The 26,284-nt window shown below is 45.3% G+C and overlaps 1 protein-coding gene across 1 annotated transcript; it reads right to left on the bottom strand.

The window, feature by feature from the left end:
* Positions 1-463: 463 nt before the first annotated feature.
* On the bottom strand, positions 464-25,959 carry LOC145341530 (carboxypeptidase B-like). The gene is made up of 11 exons (XM_080186510.1): positions 25,846-25,959; positions 24,727-24,802; positions 23,898-24,022; positions 22,373-22,475; positions 15,447-15,548; positions 14,794-14,898; positions 14,595-14,705; positions 11,166-11,256; positions 5,745-5,947; positions 2,167-2,251; positions 464-651 (listed from the first exon to the last, which is right to left on the bottom strand). The coding sequence occupies exons 1-11, from the start codon at positions 25,914-25,916 to the stop codon at positions 464-466; spliced, it is 1,260 nt and encodes a 419-aa protein (XP_080042636.1). The 5' UTR covers positions 25,917-25,959.
* Between the last annotated feature and the right edge of the window lie 325 nt (positions 25,960-26,284).

Below are 26,284 nucleotides of genomic sequence, written 5' to 3'. Positions count from 1 at the left end.
AGAGGACACAGGTTTAAGGTGCTGGGGAGTTGGTACAGAAGAGATGTCAGGGGTAAGTTTTTCACTCATAGGGTGGTGGGTGAGTGGAATCGGCTGCCATCGGTGGTGGTGGAGGCAAATTCATTAGGGTCTTTTAAGAGACTTCTGGATAAGTACATGGGACTCAATAGGATTGAGGGTTATAGGTAAGCCTAGTAGGTAGAGATAAGATCGGCGCAACGTGTGGGCCGAAGGGCCTGTTTGTGCTGTAGTTTCTCTATGATTCTATGATAGAATGCAAAAATAATGCTGAATATTCTTAAAAGCATTAACATTTAGTGCGGCTATGGTGCGAATGCCATTGTAGTCCTAAACAGGTAACTGAACAGATGAATGTTATCCCTCATTGACCTCCCCGTGTTGAGAATACTGGACTATGGACTGTCAAGTGTCTTTATTTTAACATGCTTTATACATATTTATTTCAATACAAGTTGTTGACGACATAGTCGGCCACGTATTTAATGGCCAGCATGGTTTCTTCACACGTCGGTTTAATTTGAGATTCAGGCAACAGGAAGCCGTATCTGCCAGTGTCACGCAGTTCAAAGGTGAAGGAATACTTAATTCCCAGATCGTAGGCCCAATCGTCCGAACCTCCAGCAGCTGGATCTGTGCAAAGACAGCACGCCAACATTAACACCGAGATTTCAACTGGGCAATTTTGCACCTTCCATCAAATCCTCAAAGGAACGTATGAGCGTTACCCTGGGTACCTGGATTACTGCTCCAGTGACAATATCACCAAGCCACTGCTTCCCATCACCAGGTAACAACAACTTGTTCGAATGTGGCACATTTAAAATAAATAACTGACTCCAGGCGGTGAATTTCCACATTCCGACGGAGCGGATCATGGAAAGGTCCGTTGACCTCGGGCGGGAATTTCCAGTTTCAGGGCAAACACAGTTGGAAAATCCTGGTGCTTTGCAGGCACACAAGAGGGTAGCAGTGGAAGGGTGTGTTTCTGAATGGAGGGCTGTGACAAGTGGTATTCCTCAGGGATCAGTGCAGGAGCCTTTGCTGTTTGTAATATAGATAAATGATTTGGAGGAAAATGTAACTTAGTAAGTTTGTGGAGGACACAAAGTTTGGTGGATTTGCGGATGGCAATGAGGACCATCAGAGGACACAGCAGGATATAGATCATTTGGATACGTGGACAGAGAGATGGCAGATGGAGTTTAATCCGGACAAATGTGAGGTAATGCCTTTTGGAAGGTCTAATACAGATAGGAAGTATACAGTAAATGGTAGAACCCTTAAGAGTATTGAAGAGCAAAGGGACCTGAGTGTACAGGTACATAGGTCACTGGAAATGGCAATGCAGGTGGAGAAGGTAGTCAAGAACGCATATAGCATGCTTGCCTTCATCAGCCGGAGCACTGAGTTTAAAAATTGGCAAGTCATGTTGATGCTTTATAGAACCTTAGTTAAGCCACATTTGGAATATAGTGTTCAATTCTGGTCACCACACTACCAGAAGGATGTGGAGGCTTTGAAAAGGGTACAGAAAAGATTTCCCAGGATGTCGGCTGATATGGAGGGCATTAGCTATGAGGAGAGGTTGGAGAAACTTGGTTTGTTTTCACTGTAACGACAGAGATTGAGGAGTGACCTGATAGAAGTTGACAAGATTTTGAGAGGCATGGACAGAGTGGATAGTCAGAAGCTTTTTTCCAGAGTGGAAGAGTCAATTACTATGGGGCACAGGTTTAAGGTGCGAGGGGCAAGGTTTGAAGGAGATGTATGAGGCAGATTTTTTATACAGAGGGTGGTGGGTTCCTGGAACTCGTTCCTGGGGGAGGTAGTGGAAGCGGACACAGTAGTGACTTTTAAGGGGCATCTTGACAAATACATAAATCGGATGGGAATAGAGGGATGTGGTCCAAGGAAGTATGGGGGTTTTAGTTAAGTTGGGCAGCATGGTTGGGGCAGGCTTGGAGGACCAAAGGGTGAACAGAAGTGTGTTGATGTGGTGTAGGATTGTAAGGGAGGAGAAAGGCTTTGAGGTGGAATTTCCAGACTTTGGAATCTCAGCAGCCATTCATTTCATATTAGCGTTATTAATAAATTATTTGTTTGTTTACAATGATGACTAAATGTGGAACGAAACCAAAGACTCACAGATGGTGGTAGCTCCAGGACCATAAGTATATTGTGTTCCGTAGAGACTGGCCAGGCGGCGAATTGCTCCCTTAGCAAGGTTATTCTGCAAGAGAGAATGTGGGTTATTCATCATTTCAAAAATAATCAAATACTACACAAAGATTCCAAGTCTGTTTCATTAAGAGTTTAACAAAATACAGTTCCAAATGAATATATTAAAAAAACCATCACTGAGCCAACCAGGGTTGAGATCTTCTTACTTATAAATGTGGGACATTGCAGCATTGTGTACTAACTTGGATGGCCAGTCCATCATGAGTGGGATTGCTTATATCTAATTGAACAGAGTAAGAAGTCCCACAACACCAGGTTAAAGTTCAACAGGTTTATTTGGAATCAGAAGCTTTCGGTGCACTGCTCCTTCATCAGGCGAGCACACCTGATGAAGGAAAAGCACTTCAAGAGCTCATGCTACCAAATAAACCTGTTGGGACTTTAACTTGGTGTTGTGAGGCTGCTTACTGTACCCACTCCAGTCCAATGCCAGCATCTCCACATCGTAACTGAACAGATAAGTAGGCCTCTACATTAATGACTGATCAAGAAGATGGCAACCTTGAGAGTGCAGCATCTCATTGAAATCTCAGTCTGGATTCCATGTTTAAATCCCGGAATATGGCACCAACTCATAACTGATTTGACTCAAAGATACGGCATTGAGCCCAGCCAACAGTCAATGAAGTAGAATACCGTCCACTTCCCTGGATGGGTGCAGCTTCAACCATACTCAAGAAGCTTGTGACGCCACTGTTTAAAAAAGGAGGTAAACAAAAGGCAGGTAACTATAGTCTGGTTAGCTTAACTTCTGCAGTTGGGAAAATGCTTGAATCTATCATCAAGCAAGAAATAGTGAGTCATCTGGATATAAACTGTCCCATTGGTAAGATGAAGCATGAAGGGCAGGTCATGTTTGACTAACTTGATGGAATTCTTTGAGAACATTATATATGCAGTGGATAATGAGGAACCTGTGGATGTGGTGTATCTGGATTTCCAGAAGGCATTTAACAAGGTGCCATACCAAAGTCTGCGACATAAGATAAAGGTGCAGAGTGTTACAGGTAATGTATTAGCATGGATAGAGGATTGGTAACCCATCAGAAAGCAAAGAGTGGGGGTAAATGGGTGTTTTTCTGGTTAACGATCAGTGACTAGTGGTGTGCCTCAGAGATCAGTGTTGGGACTGCAATTGTTTACGATTTACGTAGATGATTTGGAGTTGGGGACCAGGTGTTGTGTGTCAAAATTCGCAGATGACACTATGAGAGCTGGAAGAGCAAAGTGTGCAGATGACGCTGAAAGTCTGCAAAAGGATCTAGACAATCTAAATGAGTGGGCGAGGGTATGGCAGATGGAGTACAATGTCAGTAAATGTGAAGTCATTCATTTTGGTAGGAATAACAGCAAAATGGACTATTATTTAAATGGTAAAAAATTACAGCATGCTGTTATGTGGAGGGACCTGGATGTGCTTGTTTAGGAATCTCAAGGAGTTGGTTTGCTGGTGCAGCAGGTAATTAAGAAGGCAAATGGAATTTTGTCCTTCATTGCTTGAGGGATGGAGTTTAAAAACAGTGAGATTATGTTGCAGCTATATAAGGTGCTGGGGAGACCACACCTGGAGTACTGTGTACAGTTTTAGTCTTCTTGCTTGAGAAAGGATATATTGGCATTGGAGGGGGGGGAGCAGAGGAGATTCACTAGGTTGATTCTGGAGTTGAGAGGGTTGGCTTATGAGGAGAGACTGAGTAGACTGGGGCTATATTCATTGGAATTCAGAAGAATGAGAAGCGTTGTGATAGAAACATGCAAGGTTATGAAGGGAATAGGTAAGATAGAACCAGGGAAGTTGTTTCCACTGGCGGGTGAAACTAGAACTAGGGGAATAGCTTCAAAATAAGGGGAAGCAGATTTAGGACTGAGCTGAGGAGGAACTTCTTCACACAAAGCGTTGTGAATCTGTGGAATTCTCTGTCCAGTGAAGCAGTTGAGGCCACCTCATTGAATGTTTTTAAGGCAAGGATAGATAAATTTTTGAACAGTAAAGGAATTAAGGGTTATGGTGAGCAGGTGGGTAAGTGGAGCTGAGTCCACAAAAAGATCAGCCATGATCTTATTGAATGGCAGAACAGGCTTGAGGGGCCAGATGGCCTACTGCTGCTCCTACTTCTTATGTTCTTAACCATCCAGGACAAAGTTGCCTGTTTGATTGCTACCCCTTCTGCAAACATTCAGTCCCTCCAAAGTGTGTCACAGTTATGTGTATCATCATCAAGATGCACTGCAGGATCTCACCAAGGTTTCTTAGAAGTTTTCAGCCGAGAACGCGAGGAACAGTTTAAAAATAAAGGGGTCTCCATTTAAGATGGCAATAAAGATGAATTTCTTCTTTAAGTGGGTCATGAGTCTTTGGAACTCTCTTCCACAGAGAGTTAAAAGATTAGGGTCTTTGAATATGTTCAAAGCTGAGCTAGATCAATTTTTCAAGATACAGTGGGTCAAGGATTATGTGGTCAGGCAAGAAAATGAAGTTAAGGTCACAAGCAGATTTGCCGTGATCTTAGTAAATGGCAGAGTGGGCTTGATGGGCTGAATGCCTACTCCTGCTCCTATTTCTTATGGATCTGACACATAAGTCAACATGCATCTGTTGCCAGATGAAGCATTTTCTTGTATACATTCATGGAACATGGGTGTCGCTGGCTGGCCAGCATTTATTGCTCATCCCTTGTTGCCCTTGGAAGTCAGTTGGAATCAAGCACATTGCTGTGGTTCTGGAGTCACACATAGGCCAGACCAGGTAAGGATGGCAGATTTCCTTCACTAAATTAGTGAACCAGATGGGTTTTCCGACAATCGAGAATGGTTTCATGGTCATCAGTAGATTCTTAATTCCAGATTTTTTATTGAATTCAAATTCCACCATCTATCCTGGTGGCATTCGAACCCAGATTCCCAGGAGTTTCTGGATTAATAGTAAAAGATTAAAGTTTAATTTGTGTCACATGTAGGCATGCATTAACACTGTAATGAAGTTACTGTGAAAATCCCCTAGTTGCCACACTCCGGCAACTGTACGGGTACACTGAGGGAGAATTGAGCATGGCCAATGCCCCTAACCAGCACGCTTTTTAGACTGTGGGAGGAAACCGGAGCACCCAGAGGAAATGCACACAGACATGGGGAGAATGTGCTGACTCCGCACAGACAGTGATCCAAGCCAGGAATTGAACCGGGGTTCCTGGCACTGTGAGGCAGCACTGTGCCACCGTACTGGCTTAGTCTAGTGATAATACTGTCAGGCCACCCGAAGGCTTCTCCTCCTTCTCTATGGGGAGGAAGCAATTTTACTCCTCCGATCATCCTGATAAACCAGAGAAACTGCATTGTGGAAGGGAGTTGGGCTCTCAAACTGAGAACCCAAACATCCCACCTCCCACTGAAGCCAAATGTCACTCAGAGAATATAAATCAAAGTGTCAAATTCTGCTTTGCATCGCACGGGTTTGTGAACATGTAAAAGGCTGAGACACATACCAGCTCAGCGTGATTCGGCGCTAAGTCATAGGTGTAGGAATAAGGGAAGAGGCACATCTGAGAGTAAGAGTGCATGGTGAGATATGCCTTGATGCTTCCTTTGTGGCGACGGATGAAGTTTGCGACAGCCTGGACTTCTTTCTCAGATTCTACCCGAGGACCACAGTATGTCTCAGAACAAGGGTTCGATGAGGCACCGATTGCTAGAGGACACAATGTGACAGTTAGCAGGACGTGTGATGGTTCTAATTTATTCCAACTCTGATATAGCCCAGAGACAAACAGGAAGCATTGGAATTTTTTTTGCACCCAAGGTCATTCGGCATCTATAGAGAGAAGAAAGATAAGCCAATATTTTAAGCAAGATTTTTCTGGAGGTCAGGTTATCGTGGAAACATGAATCTTTATTTTCACATAATCCTTGGCATTCTTGCTGACGGGAAAGATTATAGCCAGGGTGAGCAGAAATACTTTTTGTCATAGTATACAGATTAAACCTTAGGGCTGAGATTTTCGCCTTGCTGCTGGTGGGATCTTCTGGTCCTGTCGATGGCCCCCCCCGTCCCCCCCCCACCCTTCCCCCACTCAGAGATAAGGAGCAACTTCTTCAGCCAGAGAGTGGTGAATTTATGGAACTCTTTGCCGCAGGAGGCTGTGGAGGCCGGGTCAATGGAGTGTCTTTGAGACAGAGGGAGAGAAGTTCCTGATTAACAAGGGGTTCAGGGGTCACAGGGCGGAGGCAGGAAAATGGGGATGAGAATCATACTGAATGGCGGAGTAGACTCGATGGGCCGAATGGCCTAACTCTGCTCCTATATCATATGGTCTTATTTTTTGCATCAACCCGGAGAGCCCAGATCTTGCTTTTCAAGGGGAATAGCTTGTCACTGAGTCACTCTGCAGCATGTTTTTAACCACTGGCTGGAATTGCTCACGGCCCATTCTCAGCTGCCAGTGTTGCCCCGGAGACTGTTCTCTGACGCCAGCCCTTTGTTGGTGCTGGCCCCAATCCCATAACCCAACACTTCTGGAAGCTACTCTTGGCTGCTGATTCTGATTCCAAGGCCTTTGCCGTCACGTTTCACAATAGAACATAGAGCATAGAACCATATAGCACAGGAACAGGCCCTTCGGCCCACAAACATGCCGAATGTGCCACCAAATTAAACTAATCCCTTGGTCCTTATCCCTCTATTCCTTGCACATTCATGTGCTTATCTAAAAGCCCCTAAATCACCCCTATTGTTTACAAACAGTAACCTTTTTAACTAAATGTCTTGACAAATGATGCTATCGGCGTCAGAGAGAAGAATCATGGTGATGATCTTTAATAAAGAAATTCAATTATGTTTCTAACCATAACAAAACATTCGAAGGTGCTTCACAGTCGAGACATAGAGCCAGGCGGTGGGATTCTCTGGCCTCCCCGTGGCAGGAGATGGCGTAGCATTCGCTGGTGGTGGGATCCATTGGTCCCGCCACTGTCAATATATATGTGATATCGGAGCCGTAGCAATGTGGTTAACTCTCAGCAGCCCTCTGAAATAGCTAAGCGAGGCGTTTAGTTCAAGGGCAACCAGGGATGGGCAATAAATGTTGGCCAGCCAGCGACGCCCATGTCCCACAAATGAATAAAAAAAAATACTCTGCTGGGAAACACGAGCTGGGAAACGCTGACAGAGGGACTAGAAGATTCCCACCGGCGTGACGAGCTGGATTATCACGCCCATAGAGTCATATAGCACAGAAAGAGGCCCTTCGGCCCATTGTGTCTGCGCCGGCCATCAACCAGCTGCCCATTCCCAGCCCATTTCCCAGCACTCGGTCCGTAGCCTTGTACGCTCTGGTGTTTCAAGAGCTCATCTAAACATTTTAGTCAATGTTGTGAGGGTTCTCTTCCCTCCCACCCTTTCAGGCAGTGAGTCCCAGATTCCCACCGCCCTCTGGGTGAAGAAGTTTTGCCTCAAATCCCCTCTAAACTTCCTGCCCCTTACGTTAAATCTCTAGCCCCCAGTTATTGACCCCTCTACTCAGGGGAAAAGATTTTTCCCACCTACCTAATGAGTGTCCCTCAGTTTTTTACACCTCAATCAGGTTCCCCCCCCCTCGGCCTTCTCTGCTCTGAGGAAAACACTCTGCCAGGGGGGTTAACACGGTAAATATGTGGGGCTACGGGGATTGGGCCTGAGGAAGATGCTCCATTGGAGAGTCGGTGCAGGCTCGATGGGTCGAATGCACAGTAGGGATTCTAACCTTAGAGCAGGGGACATCCCAGCGAGGTTATCAAGGCCACACGTGGTGAATCGGACATTTTGCTTTTGCATCTTTCCCTTTCTCGTTGCATTAACATCACAAAACCGACATCTCCCGCTCCCGTCCAGCTCAGCACATGGCTCTCTGGCTCCCTCTGGTGCTGATGATGTGGAGATGCTGGCGTTTGGACTGGGGTAAACACAGTAAGGAGTCTCACAACACCAGGTTCAAGTCATAAACATAAGAACATAAGAAATAGGAGCAGGAGTAGGCCATCTGGCCCTTCGAGCCTGCCCCGCCATTCAATAAGATCATGGCTGATCTGTCGTGGCTCAGTTCCACTTTCCGGCCCTCTCCCCATAACCCTTAATCCCCTCTCTTATCAAAAACCCATCAACCCGCATCTTAAAAATATTTAGCGAGGTAGCCTCCACCACTTCAACGGGCAGAGAATTCCAGAGATTCACCACCCTTTGAGTGAAGAAGTTCCTCCTCAACTCCGTTCTAAACCGCCCCCCCTTTATCTTGAGGCTGTGCCCCCTAGTCCTACTGTCTTTTTTGAGCGGGAAGAGTCTCTCCACCTCTATCCTATCCATCCCGTTCATCATCTTATACATCTCAATGAGATCTCCCCTCATTCTTCTAAACTCTAACGAGTACAAGCCTAGTTTATTCAGCCTCTCCTCATAGCTCAACCCCCTCAACTCCGGTATCAGCCTAGTAAACCTCCTCTGCACTCCCTCCAAGGCCAAAATATCTTTGCGCAGGTGCGGCGCCCAAAACTGCACACAGTACTCCAGCTGCGGCCTCACCAATGCCCTATACAGCTGCAGCAAGACCTCCCTACTTTTATATTCAATCCCCCTCGCTATGAAGGCCAGCATCCCATTCGCCTTCCTGACCACCTGCTGCACCTGCAAGCTGGGTTTTTGCGACTCATGCACAAGGACCCCAAGGTCCCTCTGCACCGTCGCCTGCTGCAGTTTTTCGCCACGTAAGGAATAGTCCTTCCTACCATTCTTCCTACCAAAGTGGACCACCTCACACTTGCCAACATTAAATTCCATTTGCCATTTCCTGGCCCATTCACCCAGCCTATCTAGATCCTTCTGCAGACTCTCCACACCCTCCGCACAATTTGCCGTTCCCCCAATCTTGGTGTCATCCGCAAATTTTGACACCCTACACTCGGTTCCCTCCTCCAGATCATCTATATAAATGGTAAAAAGCTGAGGCCCCAGCACCGACCCCTGGGGCACTCCACTAGTCACCATCCGCCAATCCGAATAGCACCCGTTGACCCCGACTCTCTGCCTCCTATTTGACAACCAATCCTCTATCCACGCTAACACCCTACCCCCAACTCCAAGTCCCCTGACCTTCTGCAATAACCTCTTATGAGGTACTTTGTCAAACGCCTTCTGAAAATCCAGAAAGACCACATCCACCGTCTCCCCTCTATCCACCGCCCTTGACACATCCTCATAGAACTCCAGTAAATTTGTCAGACACGACTTCCCTTTAATGAAACCGTGCTGTGTCTGCTCTATCAAGTCCAACAGGTTTATTTGATAGTAAACACCACTAGCTTTCGGAACACGCTGTTCCTTCGTCAGGTGAGTGGTCTCTGGTGTTAACAAACACAATTTAGTTGAAATAAATTATTGGAATGTGGGTAAATTTGTAAGCTGACTGTAACTGCAACTTAAGCTGAAATATAGCATCAGCGCCGTGTATTAGCACTCACAGGACCCAAAGAGGGGAAGCTTCCAATCAAAATAGGGGAGCCAAGAAACTGAACCAAAGTCAGGAACCTGGATCTGGTTTGATCCACGGTTGTGGCACTAAATCTTTCAACACCTTCCCCATTGCCTTAAATAACGCCATTCAGGAGTGAAATTAGGAAGTACATCCACACTCTAAGGTTTGAAACAACTGGCAGCTAATGTTAGGACAATTCCTACATCTTCAATCAGAGATGGGGAGATATTTGATAAGCAGGAGTATTAACGGGAAGTGAGGAGAATCCATTATTATTAGAAGGGTATTTGGCCTCTGACCTTCGGGTAAGCATTCTCCAAGGCGGCCTTCACGACACACGACAGCACAGAATCGCTGAGCAGAGACTGATAGCCAAGTTCCACACACATGAGGACGGTCTCAACCGGGATCTTGGGTTCATGTCACACTATCTGTAACCCTCACGACTTGCCTGGACTTGCAAAATCTCACTAACTGTCCTGCCTGGAGACAATACACATCTCTTTAACCTGTGCTTAACGCTCTCTCCACTCACATTGTCTGTACCTTTGAGACTTGATTACCTGTAAAGACTCGCATTCCAACCTTTATTTTGTAAATTGAGTTTGTGTCTTTATATGCCCTGTTTGTAACACATCTCCCACTCACCTGATGAAGGGCAGCGAGCTCTCTGAAGGCTAATGGTTTTTGCTACCAAATAAACCTGTTGGACTTTAACCTGGTGTTGTGAGACTTCTTAAAGTGAGGAGAAGGCAGGTTTATTATGAAAGATAAGGTGGCACAGACTGGTGGACAGGCTTAGGAGGCCCCTCCACATTGGTTTCCTCCTTCAAGGCACTTTTTTAAAATTCATTTGTGGGACATGGGTGTCGCTGGCTGGCCAGCAAATATTGCCCATCATAGAATCTCTACAGTGGACGTTCGGCCCATCAATTCTGCACCAACCACAATGCCACTTAGGCCCTATCTCCATAACCCTATGCATTTACCCCAGCAATTTAGCACGGCCAATCCACCTAATCTGCACATTTTGCCCACACCTTGTTGCCCGAGGGCAGTTGAGAGTCAACCACATTGCTGTGACTCTGGAGTCACATGTAAGCCAGACTGGGTCAGGACAGCAGATTTCCTTCCCCAAAGGAAGGGACGTTAGTGAACCAGATGGATTTTTCCTACAATCGACAATGGTTTCACGGCCATCAGTAGATTCTTAACTCCAGAGAATTTGTATTGAATTCAAATCCTACCATCTGCCGAGGCGGGATTCGAACCCGGGGGCTCCAGCACGTTGGCGGAGTTTCTGGATTAATAGTCCAGCGATAATACCACTAGGCCATTGCCTCCCGTGATTCAAAGAGATTTGATAGAAATGTTCGTTGTGTTGTTTGTTAAAATAGAAATACTTACAACACCATTTGGCATCAAAGTTTCGGTTTGGGTCTGTGCCTATACAATGTGTGCCACGATTCCTGGAACGTGTTTTCCTCCAAAATCGATCCTGTGGGCAGACACGGCAAAGCAATAAATGTGTAAGATCCCTTCTATCATCCTATCAGATGAACAACTCCTTACATAGCCAAATAATAAAAGGTTCATTCAGAGAAATCATAGATTCCCTACAGTGCAGAAGGAGGCCATTGGGCCCAGTGAGTCTATACTGACTCTCCAACAGAGCATCTTTCTCATGCCCATACCCCCTCCCTTTAACCCCAGACACTTACCCCGCAATGGGGCAATTTATAACAGCCAATCATCTAACCTGCGCATCTTTGGAGTGTGGGAGGAAAGTGGGGCACCCGGGAGAAACCCACTGCAGGCACTGTGCAAACTCCCAGAGTCCCAAGTCCAGAATTGAACCCCCAGGTCCCTGGTGCTGTGAGATAGCAGTGCTAACCTCTGTGTCACTGTGCCGCCCAAAATTCGATTGACGCCTGGGATGGGGGTGACCTTATTGAAACGCGCGACACCTCGAGGGGATTTGACAGGGTGGATGCTGTAAGGATGTTTCTTCCTTGTGGGAGAAACTGGAACATGGGCACAAGTTTAAAAATAAGGCAGCAGCCATTTAAGATGGAGATAATTCGACACTTTTTCTTCAGAGGGTTATGAGTCCCTGGAACTCTTCCCCAGAAAGTAGTGCAGGCATGGTCATTGAATGTTTGTAGGGTAGAGATAGATACATTTTGGACTAACAAGAGAGTCAACAGGTTTCAGCAATAGGCAGGAATGTAGAGTTGAAGAAATAATCAGATTAGCCATGATCTTACTAAATAGTGAAGCAGGTTTAAAGGGATTGAATGGCGTATCCCTCTTCCTAATTCATATTTTCATAGGTTCATACAGACCTGTTTTACACATTTATTGGAGATTTTTGAGAATGTACTACAAAGAACAAAGAATAAAACAGCCAGGGAAGCAGGCCCTTCGGCCCAACGAGCCCGCACCGCCATTTTAACACCACCAGTCCCCCCCTCCAGCCATGACCCTTATCTATTGTTTTATGGCCATCCACATTGAGGGAAACTAATTTAGGGACAATTTATTTCTGCCAATCAGCCTACTAGCACATCTTTGGGGTGTGGGAGGAAACCAGAGCACCCGGAGAAAACCCACGCAAGCACGGGGAGAATGCGTAAACTCCCACAGACACTGGCCCAAATCCACATGTCTGCACAGCAAACAGTGATAGTCACTGAGCTGTTGTCTTGCCCAGCATCTAGTAATCTAGATAAATGGGAACCAGTAAATGTAGTATACCCGGATTTCAAAAAGGCATTCAATAAAGCACCCCATCAAGCGTTAAGAGACAAGTTAAGGGCTTACAGAGTTGGGGTAATATTTTAGCATGGACAGTGGATTGAGCTGAGGCTGACATATCCAAAAAATTCCTACAGTTCAAAAGGGAGCATTCGATCCATTGAGCCTGCACTGACACTTAGACCCTATTGCTATAACCCCACATATTTACCCTGCTAATCCCCCTGACACGAAGGGACAGTTTATAATGGCCAATCCACTTAACCTGCACTTCTTTGGACTTTGGGAGAAAACTAGAGCAGATACGGGGAAAAATTGCAAACACCAGTGACCCAAGCCAGGAATCAAACCCAGGTCTCTAGTGCTGTAAGGCAGCAGTGCCATAGGCCATTACTCTTTTCTCAAGCAGTTTTACCTGGACTAATGCATCCTCTGACGTTATGTTGATCATTTACATAATGTTCCATCTATCCCTGATCTTCAATGATGCCCAGATCCAACTTAATTCTTCTTGAAACAATTTTAATCTGGCTGCACAAAACTTAGCCCATGCTTCTCCCATTCTCTCTGACTCAACACATAACCAAATCAGTTCAGGGACTTTGACTCTAAAAGTCTAAGGATTCTGTTCTGTGTAAAGCAAGACACACTGGTTGGAATTTTCCAGCCACTGGTGTTACTGCAAATGAGGATGGGGAATTTGGCGCTCAGCCAAATCTTCATTCACTACAGCAGGACCAGAGAACCCTGCCGGTGTGATCAGTCTGAGAAACTGGTCCACTGTCCCAATTCCTAGAGATGAGATCATTGCCTAACCGCAGTGAATGTATCGCCCTTGCAAGGGTTTTTTAAAAAAAAAAAAATTCTTTCACCGGACGTGGGCTTCACAGGTTAGGCCAGTATTTATTGCCCGTCTGTAATTGCCCCTTGAGAAGATGGTGGTGAGCTGCCTTCTTGAACCTGCTGCAGTCCATGTGGTGTATGTATACCTACTGTGCTGTTAGGGATGGGGTTCCAGGATTTTAATCCAGCAGCAGCAAAGGAACTGCAACATATATCCAGATCAGAGTGGCTTGAAGGTGATGGCATTCACATGCATCTGCTGCCCTTGTCTTTCTAAGTGGTAGATGTTCGAGGTGCTGTCAGAGGAACCTTGGTGATCTGTTGCCATGCATTTTGTAAACACTGCACACTGTTGCTATTCACTAGAGGTCGATGGTGTTTGGAGTGAATATTTAAGGTGATGGTTGGATGAGAATCAAGTGGACTGCTTTATCCCGAATGGTGCTGAGTTTCTTGAGTGTTGTTGGAGGCCAAGTGGAGGATATTCCATTATACTCCTGACCTGTACCTTGTAGATGGTAGACATGCGGGTCAGGAGGTGAGTTACTCACTGCTGAATTTCTGGCGTTCTTTCTGGAGCACAAGTCTTCAGTACTATTGCCGGAATATTATCAGGGCCCAAAGCCTTTGCAGCATCCAGTGCCTTTAGCCATTTCCTGAAATCATGTGGAGTGAATCAAATTGGCATGAAGACTGACATTTGTAGTGCTGGGGAGCTGTGCCTTGATACATTCTGTGTGAGCAAAGATGTAGGCCAAACAAAACCAAACAAAACCACCTGTACTCCAGTTCCATTGATTTACTCAAATAAAGGCTTAGGGCCCATTTTTAGACAGGACATCTGGCAGCTCCTAGTCTACTGAGGGGAGGAAAGATTTCTCCACCAGGGATGGAGTGAACCTTTAGAATCTACCTACCCTGGAAGGCAGTGGATGCTGAGTTGTTCAGGTCAAAGCTGAGGTAGAATGATTTTTGGACACTAAGAGAATTAAGGGATATGTGGATAGGGAAGGAAAGTGGAGTTGATGTCAATGATTGACCATGATCCTCTTGAGGGACCACATGACCGTTCCTGGTGCTATTTCGAAGGCTCTTATGTAACCTGGCTTCTGTAGCAAAACTCTTTCAGATTGAGTTTTTGTTTTCCACCATTGACTTCATTTTCCCTCAATCTTTTAACCCTAATGACTGTCTTCTGAATTACTCTGGGTCATCCACAGATGTTGTGACACTTACCTCGGTCCAGGTATAGGCGTAGCCATCCACATTGATAACAGGGACAACCAGGAAATACAGTTTATCAAGGAGCGTGGTCATAGTTGAATCAGATCCATAGTTTCTTGTGGCCTGTGGAAGCAGAAGTTTATTGCATGGGCATGTTTCTCGACTGCTATCGGAAAGTGTTGTAAATAAATCCCACGAGTGTTTTGCTAACCTCTCTCACAAACCACTGGCAAAATGCTGGAGAGATCCACTCCCTGGCATGGATTCCACAGTCCAAGAAGATGGTAGGTTTCGCCGAACCCGTTCTCCTGCCAACCTGTAACAAGAGATTGGCACACGTACTATCATCCCATCAGGCTGCTTTATTGGTCCAAACACACAATCTATCATTATTTTGCAAAACACAAGTCTTTTGACATGTTTGAAGTTTCTTTATTAGTGTCACAAGTAGACTTACATTAACATTGCAATAAAGTTACTGTGAAAATCGCCTAGTCTTCACATTAGTGCCTGTTTGGGTACACTGAGGGAGAATTTAGCGTGGCTAATGCACTTAACCAGCATGTCTTTTGGGCTATGAGAGGAGAGAGAGCACCTGGAGGAAACCCACACAGACATGGGAAGAATGTGCAGACTCTGCGCAGACAGTGACCCAAGCCAGGAATCAAACCCAGGTCCCTGGCACTGTGAGGCAGCAGTGCTAACCACTGTGCCGTCTTAAGAGAATGGTTTTGATCCGTCGACCTCTGGCTTATGGGCCCAGCACGTTTCCACTGCGCCACCCCTACTGCACGTCACAGCAGGGTGAAGTGCAGACATCAGAAACCATCACAACAATAACAAATCTGGTAGAAGTCGCCTTACCCGGAGGAGATAGATGCGTCGACCTTCATAGCTCCGTCCAATTTGAAAGCGGGAAATTAGTGTCGGGTGTTCAGCGGTGATCTTGACAATCCAGCGATTAATCTGCAATAGAAAAATTGTTTGTGAGCACATCTGGAACATCACAATACCTCCACGGACTGCAACGGTTCAAGAAGACAGCTTAGCATCACCTTCTCAGAACAGAAGGTTGGTTAGGGCAAGATTAGGGCCAGTTACAGACAGTAGGGGGAAGTTGTGTGTGGAACCGGAAGAGATTGGAGAGGCATTGAACCATTATTTCTCTTCGGTGTTCACGCAGGACGATATGAATGTAGCTGAGGAGGTCACTGGGGTGAAGGGGTGTAAAATAGAAAGTATTGTAGTTGATACAGAGGATGTTTTGGATATTCTAGATGGGTTGAAAATAGATAAGTCCCCTGGTCCGGACGGGATTTACCCTAGGATTCTATGGGAGGCAAGAGAGGTGATTGCAGAGCCACTGGCTCTGATCTTCAGGTCGTCGTTGGTCTCTGGTATAGTACCGGAAGATTGGAGGACAGCGAATGTTGTCCCATTGTTTAAGAAGGGGAGCAGAGACTTCCCTGGGAATTACAGACCAGTGAGTCTTACTTCTGTAGTGGGCAAGGTTTTAGAAAGAATTATTAGGGATAGGATTTATAGTTATTTGGAGAGTAATGAATTGATTAGAGATAGTCAGCATGGTTTTGTAGCGGGAAGGTCGTGCCTTACTAACCTTATTGAGTTCTTTGAGAAGGTGACCAAAGAGGTGGATAGGGGTAAGGCAGTAGATGTGGTATATATGGATTTTAGTAAGGCGTTTGATAAGGTTCACCATGGTATGCTTCTGCAGAAAATGCAGATGTATGGGATTGGTGGTAATTTAGGTACTTGGATCAGGAATTGGTTAGCAGATAGGAGACAGAGGGTGGTGGTTGATGGTAATTATTCATCATGGAGTGCGGTTACGAGTGGTGTGCCTCAGGGATCTGTTTTGGGGCCACTGCTGTTTGTAATCTTTATTAATGATCTGGATGAGGGTATAGTTGGGTGGATTAGTAAGTTTGCTGATGACACCAAAGTTGGAGGTGTGGTAGATTGTGAGGAAGGGTGTCGAAGTTTGCAGGGTGACTTGGACAGGTTGCAGAGCTGGGCCGCGAGGTGGCGGATGGAGTTTAATGCGGAGAAGTGTGAGGTAATCCATTTCGGTAGGAATAACAGATGTGTTGAGTATAGGGCTAACGGGAGGCCTTTGAATAGAGTGGAGGAGCAGAGGGATCTAGGTGTATGTGTACACAGATCCCTGAAAGTTGGGAATCAAGTAGATAAGGTTGTTAAGAAGGCGTACGGTGTCTTGGCGTTTATTGGTAGGGGGATTGAATTTAGGAGTCGCAGCGTCATGTTGCAACTGTACACAACTCTGGTGCGGCCGCACTTGGAGTACTGTGTGCAGTTCTGGTCCCCACATTACAGGAAGGATGTGGAGGCTTTGGAGAGGGTGCAGAGGAGGTTTACCAGGATGTTGCCTGGTATGCAGGGGAGGTCCTATGAGGAGAGACTGAGGGATTTGGGGTTGTTTTCACTGGAAAGAAGGCGGCTAAGAGGGGATCTTATAGAAACATATAAGATGATTAGAGGTTTAGATAGGGTGGATGGTGATAGCCTGTTTCCTCGGATGGAGAAATCTAGCACGAGGGGGCATGGCTTTAAATTAAGGGGGGGTAGTTATAGGACGGATGTCAGGGGCAGGTTCTTTACCCAGAGGGTGGTGAGGGACTGGAATGCCCTGCCTGCTGCAGTTGTAAATGCGCCTAGTTTGGGGGCGTTTAAGAGATTGGTGGATAGGTTTATGGACGAAAAGGGATTGGTTTAGATTAGTGGGTCAATGTTTTTTTTTAAAAATAAGACTGGTCGGCGCAACATTGTGGGCCGAAGGGCCTGTTCCGCGCTGTAATGTTCTATGTTTCTATGTTCTATGTTCTCAGGGGCAATTAGCGAGGGGCAATAAATGTTGGCCTAGACAGCGATGCCCATGTCCCATGAATAAACTTAAAAAAAACCGATAGCTTTTATTACTTTTTTTAAGAATATTTTTCAAATTGAATACAATTTTCAAAATCCTATATAAATTTACAGTATGAAAATGTCTATGGAGGCTGCGGTGCTTGAATCTAGAGGCCTGAGGAAAGACAAGCAGAGGGGATTAGTTGCCTGTCCCACCTCGCCAAGTCGCTTAAGTTCCATGAGCGACATCTTCTTCAGGCTAATGGCCTCACTAGCTGTGGCGTCTGGATAAGGAGAGCGAATGGGAGGGATATCCGGAATAGCCCAATCGCAGACCATCAGACTCGGGGGTTTGGGAGTGGTGGTGGGGGAAGATTTTTCTGCTTTTTTTTTGCTTTCACGGAATGATCTTTGAAATGAACATTAAAACGGAACATAGCTTCAGCTGGTATTTACAAGGGGCCACTGAAAAATCTTGCAAGGGAAAGACTTGGCACCTTATCTCATTGACCCACTCAACAATTACTAAATACATACAGGATTCCTTCAATGATACTTGACCACTAATAAATGTCTGCTTTCACCAACTTTCTGGAACCCCTAAAATCCAATCCCCATGAATTCTGCAGTGGGACTAATATCTGCATAGTTTGGATACAGGCCACCTCAGTATTACATTAGTACGCATTGTGCCAATTTTACATCAGAACAATCCTAGCCTAGGAATTCTTCCGGCTGTGATGGTTTATCAACACTTGAATATATATTTGTGTTCTGTCCTGTGTTTGCCAGCAGAATTGTAAACACATTCCAAAATTTGCACCATAACCTCCGAGCAAAGAAAACCTTCAAGGTCACATTGTGACACAGCGTGCTGCCAAGAAAACATATCCGGGAAATCCAAGAAATTGGAATCAGAGAACTCTACAGCGCAGAAGGAGGCCCGTCAGCCCATCAAGTCTGCACCAATCACAATCCCACCCAGGGCCTGCTCCCATATATTATCCCCACTAATCCCTCTAACCTACGCATCCCTGGACACTAAGGGGCAATTTCTTAGTGTGGCCCATCCACCTAACCGACGCATCTTTGGACTGTGGGAAGAAACTGGAGTACTTGGAGGGAACCCACGCAGACATGAGGAGAATGTGCAAATTCCACACAGACAGTGACCTGAGCCAGGAATCGAACCCAGGACACCAGAGCTGTGAAGAAGCAGTGCTAACCACTGTGCTACCGTGCCGTCCAGAAAAAACAGAATTTTTTTGTTGTCCATGTTCTGTTCATATATTTTCAACTAAGGGAAACAACGAGTATTATAATTAAGGCCAGGGATTGAGTGACTGTGTGAATCTATCGTGTTTACCTGAAATGCTAATGAGCCGAGTAACACAGCAAATAGATGTTTATCTGAAGCAACTTAGTAACAATGGGTACAGAACATGGATAGTTTTTCAAAGTTTAAGTTTATTTATTAGCATCATAAGTAGGCTTATATTAACACTGCAATGAAGTTACTGTGAAAACCCCCTAGTCGCCACAATCTGGTACACTAAGGAAGAATTTAGCACGGCCAATGCACTTAACCAGCACATCTTTCGGACTGTGGGAGGAAATCAGAGCACGTGGAGGAAACTCGCGTAGACAATAACCCGAGCCAGGAATCGAACCCAGGTCCCTGTCACTGTGAGGCAGCAGTGCTAACCACTGCGTCATTGTGCCACCCACTGTTGTCAAGGGTTCAAAGGATAAGGTAAGGTGGATAAAGGGAGTCAACTTTTCTTTTAAACTCTAAAAGGTAAAATAAAGAGAAGGAAAGTAAATGTTATGAAAGTGCATTGCTGAAGAAACGAAGTAAGATAAAAGAGAAATTAAAGGGAAAACCGTATATAAGGAAGATCCTCTTGGGGAGAGTGATCATTGTATGGTGGAGTTTCTGGTGCAGATGGAGGAGGAGAAAGTGGGTTCCCGGACACACGTCCTTTGTTTGAACAGAGGGGAGTACGGTAGGATGAGAGAAGAATTGGCGAATGTGGACTGGGGGAGCGCGTTGGAAGGTAGGTCTGCTGAGGAGCAGTGGAGGATCTTTAAGGAGATCTTTCTTGGTGCTCAGCAGAAATTTATTCCGATGGTCAAAAAGGACCGTAGGAGGAGAGGTAATAAGCCGTGGATAACGAAGGAGGTGAAGGAAAGTGTTAAAGTAAAAGCGGAGGCGTTTAGAGTAGCAAAGAGTAGTGGGCAAGAAGAGGATTGGGAGAGGTTTAAATGTCAACAGAGATTGACAAAGAAGTTGATAAGGAAGGGTAGGAGAGACTATGAAGCTGGGCTAGCGCTCAATATAAAAAAGGATAGCAAGAGTTTTTATAAATATATAAAAAGGTAGAGGCTGGCTAGGGTGAACGTTGGTCCCTTAGAGGATGAGAAAGGGGACCTAGTGGTAGGGGATGGGGATATGGCTGAGGTCTTGAATAACTTTTTTGTTTCGGTCTTCACGGAGGAGGATGTGAATAATTTGCCGGATGTTAGAGATGGAAAGGTGGTAGGACTGGAGGGTCTCGATGACATTACTGTTACTAGAGAGGTGGTGCTCGACAGACTGGAGGGGCTGATTGTGGACAAGTCCCTAGGACCGGATGGAATGCATCCGAGGGTTCTGAAAGAAATGGCGGAGGTGATAGTGGATGCCTTGTTGGTTATTTTCCAGACGTCGCTGGATTCCGGGGAAGTGCCAGAAGATTGGAAAACGGCTAATGTTACGTTGTTGTTTAAGAAGGGTGCCAGGCAAAAGGCGGGGAATTATAGGCCTGTTAGTTTAACGTCTGTTGTAGGTAAAATGTTAGAATCCGTCATCAAGGAGGAAATAGCGAGGCATCTTGAGGGGAACTGCTTGATAGAGCAGGCGCAGCACGGTTTCGTTAAAGGGAAGTCGTGTCTGACAAATTTACTGGAGTTCTATGAGGATGTGTCTAGGGCGGTGGATAGAGGAGAGCCAGTGGATGTGATCTTTCTTGATTTTCAGAAGGCGTTTGACAAGGTACCTCACAAGAGGTTATTGCAGAAGGTCAGGGGGCATTGAGGTTGGTGGTAGGGTGTTAGCGTGGATAGAGGATTGGTTGTCAAATAGGAGGCAGAGAGTGGGGGTCAATGGTTGCTATTCGGATTGGCGGATGGTGACTAGTGGAGTGCCCCAGGGGTCGGTGCTGGGGCCTCAGCTATTTACCATTTATATAGATGATCTGGAGGAGGGAACCGAGTGTAGGGTGTCGAAATTTGCTGATGACACCAAAATTGGTGGAAAGGCAAATTGTGCGGAGGGTGGGGAGAGTATACAGAAGGATCTAGATAGGCTGGGCGAATGGGCCAGGAAATGGCAAATGGAATTTAACGTTGGCAAGTGCGAGGTGGTCCACTTTGGTAGGAATAATGGTAGGAAGGATTATTACTTACGTGGAGAAAAACTGCAGCAGGCGACGGTGCAGAGGGACCTTGGGGTCCTTGTGTATGAGTCGCAAAAACCCAGCTTGCAGGTGCAGCAGGTGGTCAGGAAGGCGAATGGGATGCTGGCCTTCATCGCGAGGGGGATTGAATATAAAAGTAGGGAGGTCTTGCTGCGGCTGTATAGGGCATTGGTGAGGCCGCAGCTGGAGTACTGTGTGCAGTTTTGGGCGCCGTACTTACGCAAGGATATTTTGGCCTTGGAGGGAGTGCAGAGGAGGTTTACTAGGCTGATGCCGGAGTTGAGGGGGTTGAGCTATGAGGAGAGGCTGAATAAATTAGGCTTGTACTCGTTAGAGTTTAGAAGAATGAGGAGGGATCTCATTGAGACATATAAGATGATGAATGGGATGGATAGGATAGAGGTGGAGAGACTCTTCCCGCTCAGAAAGGACAGTAGGACTAGGGGGCACAGCCTCAAGATAAAGGGGGGCGGTTTAGAACAGAGTTGAGGAGGAACTTCTTCACTCAAAGGGTGGTGAATCTCTGGAATTCTCTGCCCGTTGATGTGGTGGAGGCTACCTCGCTAAATATTTTTAAGACGCGGGTTGATCGGTTTTTGATCAGAGAGGGGATTAAGGGTTATGGGGAGAGGGCGGGAATGTGGACCTGAGCCACGACAGATCAGCCATGATCTTATTGAATGGCGGGGCAGGCTCGAAGGGCTAGTTGGCCCACTCCTGCTCCTATTTCTTATGTTCTTATGTTCTTATGAAATACTGGAACCTATGGGGAAAGTTGCTTTACACCTCAGCCAACAGTATGAATAGCTGTATACCTCCCAACAAGCTGTGTGAAGGAAATCTGATTTGAGAAACAAACTGCTGGTTAATTTCAGAATCAAACCCAAGAGACATGAAGGCCTTGTGTGGTAACATTTTCTGGATTTATAACGATCTCAAAATCTATAAGGTTTTGATTTGATTTCGTATTTTCAGATGTATTGGAACACAGTGAAAAGTATTATTTCTTGCGCGCTATACAGATGAAACACACCATTCATAGAGTACATAGGCAAAAAGGAAAGGATAAGATGTTGTCACACTAATTGGGAAAGTTAGCTCTGATGGAAGTTAAGTCAAGATTGTTTAGAACTGTTTAAAGTAGTGATGCTGTGTAAAGCCACTGTTTTATCAAAATGTAATTCTATTTTTTTTCTATTTCTCAATAAACATTTGCTTTGTTAAAATCATCAAAAGGAGTTGGGGATTTCAAGTCTCTCCTCACACTATACAAATTGCAAACACAGTTGAGGGTAGTTGTTTCCTTCTGGGATTTTGAACAACTCGGGATTTACCGTTAGCCGTGCCTTTAACCAGAGGAACTCTTAACATGCCGAGCATCAAATTATACACCTTCAGAATGATCTTACATTTCTGTTTAATTTTGTGACACAATCATGTTTTTACCTCCTCCAACCGATGATATTTTTCATAGTTGTAGCCTGTTGAACTGATTTTTTTTCGGTCAAACTGTTTCTCCACCAGGGTCTGCACGTTCTCAACTAATATGCTGTGCAAAGTAAGATTAATGTGAACATGGTCATTCTGGGTGGTTAAGACAAAGAGGGCAGATCTCTCACAATTCACCCAAAGATTACACCCAGCGCCCAGCGCCATCTATTGGGCTGTTTGGGAAAACATTGCATTGCAAGCCAGCTATGCTCACAAAATGAGTGATAGCCACGGATCAAAATGTTTCTGTTCATTGCTCCTGTTTGCAATCCTTCGAGTAAACTCTTAAAATTGAGCAATATTTTCTTTTGGTATTAAGATCCGCACGTGGAAAGCTATTTTCTCCTGAGTTTACTAAGCAGCTGACTATTGCACACCAACATAACCACTAGGTGATAGTCTATCGCTTTTCAAAGTCATTTGCAGATATTTAAAATTCACTTACTCACAGATGGATACCAGGATGCTGACTGGGTCGTGATGGTTTGAGTTATAAAGAGACGCTGGATAGACTGGAATTTTTTTTCTCGTAGGAGGCTTAGGAGTGACCTTATAGTGGTCTATAAAATAATGAGGGGCATAGATCAGCTAGATAGTCAATGTCTTTTCCCAAAGGTAGGGGAGTCTAAAACTAGAGGGCATAGGTTTAAGGTGAGGGGGGAAAGATACTAAAGGGTCCAGAGGGGCAAATTTTCCTCACAGAGGGTGGTGAGTGTCTGCAACAAGCTGCCAGAGTTAAAATTTTGTCTTTTAAAAAGCATTTAGACAGTTACATGAGTACAATGGATATAGAGGAATATGGGCCAAATTTGGGCAATTGGGAGTAGATTAATTGTTAAAAAAAGGGATGGCATGGACAAGTTGGGCTAAAGGGCCTGTTTCCATGCTGTAAACCTCTATGACTCTATGTGGATGAGACACACCTTTAAAAATGCTTATTTTTTGTGACAAACTGGTTTTCAGCTGCTTTGATGAAATGACAGTGGGTTCCCCCACCTGAATACATCAAAATATGTTTAAAGGCAAATGTAAAATAAGAAATTAGGTTCTGATACACGTAGTTCATAAGATATAGGAACAAAATTAGGCCATGCAGCCCATCGAGTCCACTCCGCCATTCGATCACGGCTGATATACTACTCAAACCCATTTTTCTCCCTTCTCCCCATAACCCTTCAACCCATTACCAATTAAAAAATCTGTCTAACTCCTCCTTAAATTTATTCATTGACCCAGCATCCATCCACTGCACTTTGGGGTAGTGAATTCCACAGATTTCATTGGGTTACAAGTAAATTTGGTAATGTGCAAATTAGTTTGAAAGGAAGGTGAGCAAAAGAATAATATTTGAGGTGACTGGGGCTGATTGGCGTCCAATTTGTGCAGAGACATCGAATACACCCAAGGCAGGAACTTCACCCTCTCACCCTTCCCCTCAGGTTTCTGATTGGTAAAAGTCAATACAAGGTCTGAAACTAACTGATATTTCAATTCAATCTTCTCCAGTCCAGCCCGTATGTACGAGGCCCAGAAAGCATCGACCCTGAAATCCACACTCCTGTTTGTGGTCACCAACTCGGCCGAATCCGGCTGCCAAAAATCAACCTGCGCACACGTCAATGAGACAATTAATGGCTTCATCAAATGCAATTAAAAGATTTTCATAGAATCTCTACAGTCTGCACCGAACACAATTCCACAACCAACCCCCCCAGGTCCTATCCCCTTAATCCCATGTACTTACCCTACTATTCCCCCTGCACTGTGAGTGCTGCTTGGCTAATTGAGAGTGCTTTTGGATTTGGGTGGAAACGGGGAGCTCAAGTGGTCATTTATAAGGAGGTAACTAGTCACTAAACTTGCTTTCAGGATTAGCTAAATTAGTTCTTTAAATGGGAAGTGAAAAGCTGCTCTTTAGTTCATGCATTCCTGAAACAGGTGTCAGCTCTCTGTGACACATCTTTGGAAAGTTTATTTATTAGTGTCACAAGTAGGTTTACGTTAACAGTAGCAATGAAGTTACTGTGAAAATCCCCTAGTCACCACACTCCAGTGCCTTTTTCAGTACACTGAAGGAGAATTTAGCATGACTAATGCACTTACCCAGCACGTCTTTCAAACTCTTGGAGGAAAGCGGAGGCCCAGAGGAAACCCATGCAGACATGGGGAGAACGTGCAAACTCTACACAGACAGTGAGCCAAGCAGGAATCAAACCCAGGTTCCTGGTGCTGTAAGGCAGCAGTGCTAACCACTGTGTCACCTCAAAATTAAATAGCAGTGAGTGCGAATTAGCAACATGAGATCATACCTTCACGGAACTGGCCATGTTCCTTATAAACTGCAGGTGCTGTTCATTTTCCGGCCACAGGCGCAAAACTTTCTCGCTGTCAACAAAAACTATATATCACTTTTAGAAGGTGCACACCTCCCTCACTCCCACGGCACACTGAAAACAACAACTTGCATTTATATAGCAGATATGCTGCCTCACAGTGCCAGGGTCCCAGGTTTGATTCCGGCCTCGGTTCACTGTCTTTGTGGCATTTACATGTTCTCCCCGTGACTGCATGGGTGCTCCAGTTTCCCCCTACACTCCAAGGGTGTGCCGGTTAGATGGACTGGCCATGCTAAATTGCCCCTTAGTGTCCCACGATGTAGAGGTTAGGGGGGATAAGTGGGATAAATGCATGGGGTTAGAAGGTTAGGGAGGAGGGTGGTAGGCCTGGGTTTGATACTTCATTGCATAGTCAATGCAGACTTGATGGGCTGAATGGCCTCCCCCTGCACTGTCGGGATTCTAGGATTCTGTAATATGACTGAGTAAGTTCTCCAGGTGCTTCACAGGAGCAAGCGGAGAAACATTTACACATCGTAAGGATGCATTAAAACTGGCTATCAAAAATGTGATTAAAAAAGTATTTTTTAATGCTATCTTTAGGAGAGGAGGGAGGTTGAAAGGCTCAGGGTTTAAAGTTGATTTATCAATGTCACAAGTCAGCTCACATTAACGCTGCAACAAAGTTACTGTGAAAATCCCCTAGTTGTCACACTGCGCGCCTGTTGGGGTATGCTGAGTGCAAATTTAGCATGGTCAATGCACCTAACCAGCACAAGGGAAACTGAAGCACCCAGAGGAAACCCACACAGACACGGGGAGATTGTGCAGCCTCCACACGGACAGTGACCCAAGGCTGGGAATCGAATCCAGGTCTCTGGCACTGTGAGGCAGCAGTGTTAATTACTGTGCCACCGCGCTGCCTTAGGGCTGAAACAGCAGAAGGCATGGCCATGAACAAGGGAAATGTGGAATGCCTATAAGTCAAGAATTGAAAGAGATATCACTGGGTTGTAAGCTGAAGGAGGTTGCAGAGATAGGAATGGCTAGGGCTATGGGCAATAATTTAATGAATTCAAGGACATTCCTTACCCAGCATACTTATAACCAGGCGCTCCAAATGAAACCACGGCGACAAAACCTAGAAACAAAAGTGCCTTCATTGTTCTCCTATAGTGGATGAGACACTCGAGCAGGTCAGCCCTGTTTCTATCCTTCATGGTATCTGCAGCAAATACACAAGTACAGAGTGACATGCCTAGAATTTGTCTCCTCATATCTTTGGCAAATTGCTTTCTGAAATGGGTGTTTCTGAAATGGAACTTCCCTGCAGTTGATCATCTGAACTCTGACATTCTTGTCAATCCACACAGTGAACATCCTATACCACAACAGCCTATTATCATATTTCTCAGGAAAAATAATTTTCACATGCATCACCAGCCTGGAGCTTCTTGCTCTAAGGGATCATGCACGACTACAGAAAGTTTTGCAAAAGAATGTTAATTTGCTGCCGATTAGTGACAAACAA

This window comes from Carcharhinus amblyrhynchos, chromosome 3 (genome assembly GCF_965287045.1).
Source record: "Carcharhinus amblyrhynchos chromosome 3, sCarAmb.v2.hapA, whole genome shotgun sequence".
Lineage (NCBI taxonomy): Eukaryota > Metazoa > Chordata > Chondrichthyes > Carcharhiniformes > Carcharhinidae > Carcharhinus > Carcharhinus amblyrhynchos.
This window is presented reverse-complemented; position numbering and strand designations above follow the sequence as displayed.